At 33.2% G+C, this 6184-nt stretch overlaps 1 protein-coding gene across 1 annotated transcript; it reads left to right on the top strand.

Annotated features, from left to right (window-relative positions):
- Window positions 1-2238: 2238 nt before the first annotated feature.
- LOC120067466 lies at window positions 2239-2760 on the top strand. Its single transcript, XM_039019025.1, has one exon. It carries the CDS (start codon window positions 2239-2241, stop codon window positions 2758-2760), a length of 522 nt encoding a protein of 173 aa, XP_038874953.1.
- The last annotated feature ends 3424 nt before the right edge of the window (window positions 2761-6184 follow it).

The raw sequence follows: 6184 nt of genomic DNA, 5'->3' as shown, positions 1-6184 counted from the left end.
GTCAGCTAAGAAATTCAATGTTGAGAGATCGAGTAAAAGGGCTCTCCCTCAACTAAGGCCAGAGAATGATGGTTTTCAAATAATAGAACATTATTCGAGTTTTGCTGAGTTTCTAAAAGCATTTTCAAGATATTATGTTTCTATTTGCTTTTAATGTTGCTTAACCCTGAGATTAAGAATTTTACGTTATTGAAATCTTTTGTTCTCATACCATAGTTATTAAATAGCATGTTTCATTTTTAAAAGTCACTCACTAGGTATTTAGTTCACCCTTTCCAATGTTTCCCTCTTTTCCAAGGTAATGGTCAACCCCCCAGAGCCTAGTTGATCTACTAGTCTACCACACAAAGTTCAGAGCCTAAAGTAAAACAAAAGTTGAAAAAACCTAGGTGGTTAAGTTTGTTTGTTCTAAATTAATCTTCCATGTACATAATAAGGACAGGGGTAGTTTCGAAATGGGAACCACTAATGTGTAACTATGTAAATCTTTCTGATATACGTACATATAGCATATGCATTTGAGTTGGCTGCATTTTTGTTGCAAAGAGTGTATAGACGAATGTATGCTTATAAATTGTATATTAGGTTCACAAAGACATATGTAGGACAGGTTCCACAAGTGAATTTAGGTAGTGGTTTATAGGGTTTAAAGCCCTACGCAACGGAAGATGATCATAGAACCAAACCTCATTTTTAATTAATAAATAAAATACCTATATACTGGCAAATTTTACAGTATTTCAGATAAATCTACCATAAAAACATAGGCTAAAATATGCTACAAAAAAAATGAATAAATCTACAGAGAATAGGAACTGTGAAACAAACCAGTTGTGACTCTTGAGGGCTTCACCAATTTTTCTCAACAAAGCATCAAGATCACGATCTCTTCAATCCAAGCAACATCACCACTATGGTTTCACTGGTATTCTCTTGGGGTTGAAAGTATAAGACTTGTGGGAGTCTTCTATTGGAAGAAAAAAAAAACTCTTTTTTTTTTAGAAAGAAAAACCATTGAGAGAATTAAAAACTCAGAGTTGATCCCTTTTAGATCCACCCCCTTCACGACAATAATGAAAGAATAATAAAGAAAACTTCCCTCAACGTGTGGCATTTGGTTAGGGAGAGAGAAGACCAAGTTCAACCTTCCACGTGTGAAAGATCAGTTACTTTAACTTAGGGGCAAGCATGGTAGACCAATAAACTGACCTAAATCGGCCGAAATAGGGTCGGCCGATCGGAAATTCAAACGAATCGGGCGGGGGTCAGTTTGGTTTAATATCGCCGATTTAGGTTTCGGTCGGGCACCCAGACCCGACCCGACCGACATTTTTAAAAAAATAAAATAATATTAAATTTATTATTTAATATATTGGATAATGTATATTGTATAGGGTTTCTTTTTACTTTAAGGGTTTTTTCGCAGTTCGCACGCCGCTTCTTCTTCTTCTTCCTTCCGTTCCTCTTCGGCTCTTACTCGTCGTCTTCTTCGCATCCGATTTTAGGCAATCGTGTGTGCTTCAGTTCAATCCCAGGTCCGTTTACCGTTTTCGATTTTAAGGCAACCATCCGATTTGGCTCTTCCTTGCTCGCTGTCCTCTTCGGTTCTTCCTGCTCGTCGTTTTCAATTCAGTTTAGTCCCAGAGAGTCTCTTAGAACTACTTTTACTTATTGAACCTTTGTACGCGTTTCGATTTGGCAGAGACCTTCGTAGCCGTTTTCGATTTTCAGCCCCAGGTCCGTTTTTTATTTGCAACTGCAAATCCGTTTTCATTATCGATTTGCAATACATTTTGTAATGTATTCAAATTTTATAGAGATTGAACTAAGAATTGGAAGATTTACCTAATAAATATGAAAATGATGATAAATATATATATATATATATTAATATATGCATAAAAACTAATATCTACCATATAGGATCTTTTGTGTGTCTAGAAAGTCTCAAGAAAGAAAAACAAAACTGTAGAATAGATTTCTTTTACTCTCAAATATTATATGCAACAGTATTAACCAATTTGACACATTAGCTTAATTTTAAAAAAAATGGAATTACAATAAGTAACATTTTAATAATCAAATGTATAACTATTAAAAAAAATTGTAAATAGAGTAGCGGATATGGAGTTTGATGGAACTGAAACTGATGCTTATGTAAAGCTGAAATCCTTTGAATTTTTGTGAATTGTGTGATACTAACGAGTGACGACATCTGTCATGTTATGGTTCAGCTACATGGATTCAATGGATATGAAGTTTGATGGAACTGCAACTGATGCTTCAACAAATGAACGAGATGTAGAAGAAACGGATGCCAATACAAATATCATTGATGTTGATTCAGCAAATGAGACATCAGAGTTTCCAAATCCATCGAAAAGAAGGAAGGCGGTGAAAAAATCCATGGTTTGGGATCATTTTGAGAAGCTAAAAGGTGATCCTAAAGACCCTCATGCTCAATGTAAGTACTGTGGAGTTATCTATGCATGTCATTTCAAACGTCATGGTACTGGGACTATGAAGAATCATTTGGAAAATTATAAAAAATGCCCTTACCAGAAAAAGAGAGATCCAACCCAAATGACATTATCTTTCAAAACTAGAGCCAAAGACAATATTGGGGATAATATGTCACAACTTGTATGTGAGTTATATAGTTTAGAGAGTTGTCGAGAAGCGTTGGTGAAAATGGTAATTGTTGACGAATTGCCATTCAAGTTTGTGGAGGGTAAAGGATTTAAGAAATTTGTCGATTGATTAACATGTACAAGTCAACCTAGATTTGTTGTTCCATCTCGGTTTACTGTGGCTAGAAATGTGCTTAAGTTGTATGTTAATGAGAAAAAGCGTTTGAAAGACATGTTTGTGAATAGGAAGTAGAGTTTCTCTCACTACGGATTGTTGGACATCGAGACAAAATATAAATTACATGGTCCTAACTGCCCATTTCATAGATTCTGATTGGAGATTACATAAAAGAAAACATAGTTTTTGTCCAATTGAGAATCATAAAGGCGATACTATTGTAAAACCATCAAAAATAATTTGAAGGATTAGGGCATTGAAAGGGTAATGACTTTGACTGTTGATAATGCAAGCTCGAATGATACTGCCATTGCTTATCTTTTGAAAAGAGTCAATAAGGGATTATTGTTTGGTGGAGAATTTCTGCATGTTCGTTGTTGTGCTCATATATTAAATCTCATAGTATGTGATGCTTTTAAGGAACATAATGATTGCATTGAAAGGATTCGATATGCTGTGTGGTTTATAAGATCTTCTCCTGCACGTTTTTTGAAATTTAAAAAGTGCATTGAAATTGAAAATTTTTCTTGTAAGAGTTATGTGTGTCTTGATGTTCCCACTAGATGGAACTCTACATATTTGATGCTTGAGGCAGCTGTAAAGTTTAAAAAAGTCTTTTGATAGATTAGAAGATGAAAATGCTTCTTATAGACACGATTTGTCACCAAATAAGGAAGATTGAACAAATGCTAAGATGTTGATTAGGTTTTTAAAGGTCTTTTATGATGTGACATTGAAAATTTTAGGGTCTTTGTACACCACTTCGAATATGGTTTTTCATCAGATTACAGTGGTTCAAAATTATATACGTTTGAACGCTGGTAGTGCAAATGCAATGCTAGTTGGAATGACCAATAGCATGAAGGCCAAATTTGAGAAGTATTGAGGGAACAATGAAAAAAATAATTTGTTGTTGTATGTTGCTATTGTGCTAAATCCTCGAAAAAAGCTAAGGTTTGTATCTTTTTGTCTTAAAATTTTTTTTGGACCAGAGGTTGCCAAATCTATGGGAAATGTAGTGGAACAATGTTGTAGACGTCTCTTTCATGAGTACAGTACTACTCATACTCAGAGTGGGAGTGGGAGTGGTAGTATTGCTACTAATACACCAATTGTCCCAGCCTCGGAGACCATGATTGATTGTGATCCAACTGAAAAGGTGGGTGAAGACTTTGTCTATGATACAATTGATCTTGATTTTGAAGGCGATGAGACTACACCTTTCGAACAGGGGTCAGAGATTGATATTTATTTGTTGGAAGCGAATGTTAAGAATGAAGGTGATTTTGACATACTTCAATGGTAGAAGAGGAACAGTCATCGGTTTGAGGTTCTTAGTCGTATGGCTAGAGATATTTTGGCAATTCCCTACTATAGCGTCTGAGTCGGTTTTTAGTACAGGAGGACGTATTGTTGATTCATCACGTTGTTCAATGGCTCTAAAAACAGTGGAGGCTCTCATTGGTACTCTTCTTAATCTTAATTATATAGGATTCAGAGCGGTTATGGACAATGAAAAAGACATTCAAGACCTTCCAGATTTTGCAAAGTTGTTCGTTAACATTAAGCATTTATCATTTGATTTTATTATAGTTGGGTTGTATTTGACAATTCACTTTATGTTTTATTGTAATTGGCTTGTATTTGACAATTGACTTTATGTTGTAATTTCTAGTTTGATTGTATTGTATGTGAGTGTGACTATGTGTCATGTGACATTTCTATTTGTGACGTACACTCTCGACTCTCATTTTAGTTTTATTTCCAATTATATATGTAATATGTATTAAAGATTCTATAAGCAGTTAAGCGAAGCAAGCAGTAACACAATCCCAAATAATATACATATTAATTGTTAAATATTACGGGTTGTCAAATCAAATCATATCAACAATATCTTATTTTTAATACCTCTAGACTAGCTCTATTCCATAAGTATTAAAAAAATAAAATGTGAAATAGTATCTTGAATTTTGACTCACAATCACAAATTAAAAGAGAAAACTCAACATGATTGATAAGGAAGTTAATAAATAGTTGGTTTTTTATTATTATTAAATTTTTCTATTTATAACGACTTCAACTTAATAGCCAAAAAAATTTATAACGATTTATAATTTATAATTGCAATTTTTCTTAGAATTTTAATAAATAAATATAACTTCTTTTAAAGGAAGAAAAAAGGCAAAAACAATATATATATATATACCTCTAACCCGACAAAACCGACCGACCGACTGACCGGTCGGCCGGTCGTGTTTTAGCTCATTTGTCGGGCGAGATTGGTTTGGATATATTTCAAACCGATCTTGGTTGGTTCGAGGTCAGTCTGGTCGAAAAACCGACTCCGACCGACTGATGATCACCCCTACTTTAACTGATCATTAATTTAATTTAAGTAAATAAATTTAATTAATTAATTAAATCAATATTTAATTAACTATTTCATTTTGTATCATATTTAAATGAACAACTCCTACATAACCCATAGTTTTGATTCAATTTATTTAAATAAAACTAACTAATTAATTAATTCTCTAATTTATTAGTTATTAAATTGAATATCATATATTTAATTTAATCCTATAATTGAATGACATTTAATTATCTTTCTCTCATATCATATAGTTTTAATGTACATCTAATGCGTATTAATTTTAACCTATAGTTTTAATATGAACTCACTTCGTATTAAAATTAATATATGAACTCCTTCAAATATTTAGTTCTCCCTTAAATTAATTTTTGAACCAAATTCAAAATAGATTTATATTAGAAAGTTTAATTAAAATATAAACTTTATATTATAATGTATCTCTAAACATTATATTATTTCCCTTAGTAAATTTGAACATTCAAATTACTATAATGACCTCAATTCCCTTTATGAGCTACATGTGGGACCTAATGAACCTACAGATCAGAAGCTTCAATGATTTGAGATTAATTGGCTAAACTCATTAACCAAGTTAATCAATATTCATTAATTGTGGGTACACTCCACTATGGACCCACAGTTGCACTCTTCTCACTGCAAATTTTTGTGTTTATGGATAACGACTAATAATAGCAAGTTTTTCCTTCACAAGTGTTTGTAACGCCAGCTGGGTCAAATTAGTGTCTTACCCCTAGGTTACTTCTACATTCTTAAGTACCAGTGCTCCTTTAATGAACAACTTGTTTATGGTTTTACTATTAAACAGAAACTTTGGGCCAGTGAAAGGATATGGCACTTTGTTCAAGACCGGTGACACCACTTAAGAGAACACTCATTTATTTACCATAAAGTCGGGAAGGAGTGAATTCCATCTCATGAAATTATGTTTCTAGCTCTCCATTCGGTCTTATCCCAAAAATCGTAGGCTTATTGAGTCGG

Source organism: Benincasa hispida, chromosome 12 (genome assembly GCF_009727055.1).
Source record: "Benincasa hispida cultivar B227 chromosome 12, ASM972705v1, whole genome shotgun sequence".
In the NCBI taxonomy this organism is placed as follows: Eukaryota; Viridiplantae; Streptophyta; class Magnoliopsida; order Cucurbitales; family Cucurbitaceae; genus Benincasa; species Benincasa hispida.
The sequence above is the reverse complement of the archived record's forward strand: the minus strand, read 5'-3'. Positions and strand labels throughout refer to the sequence as shown.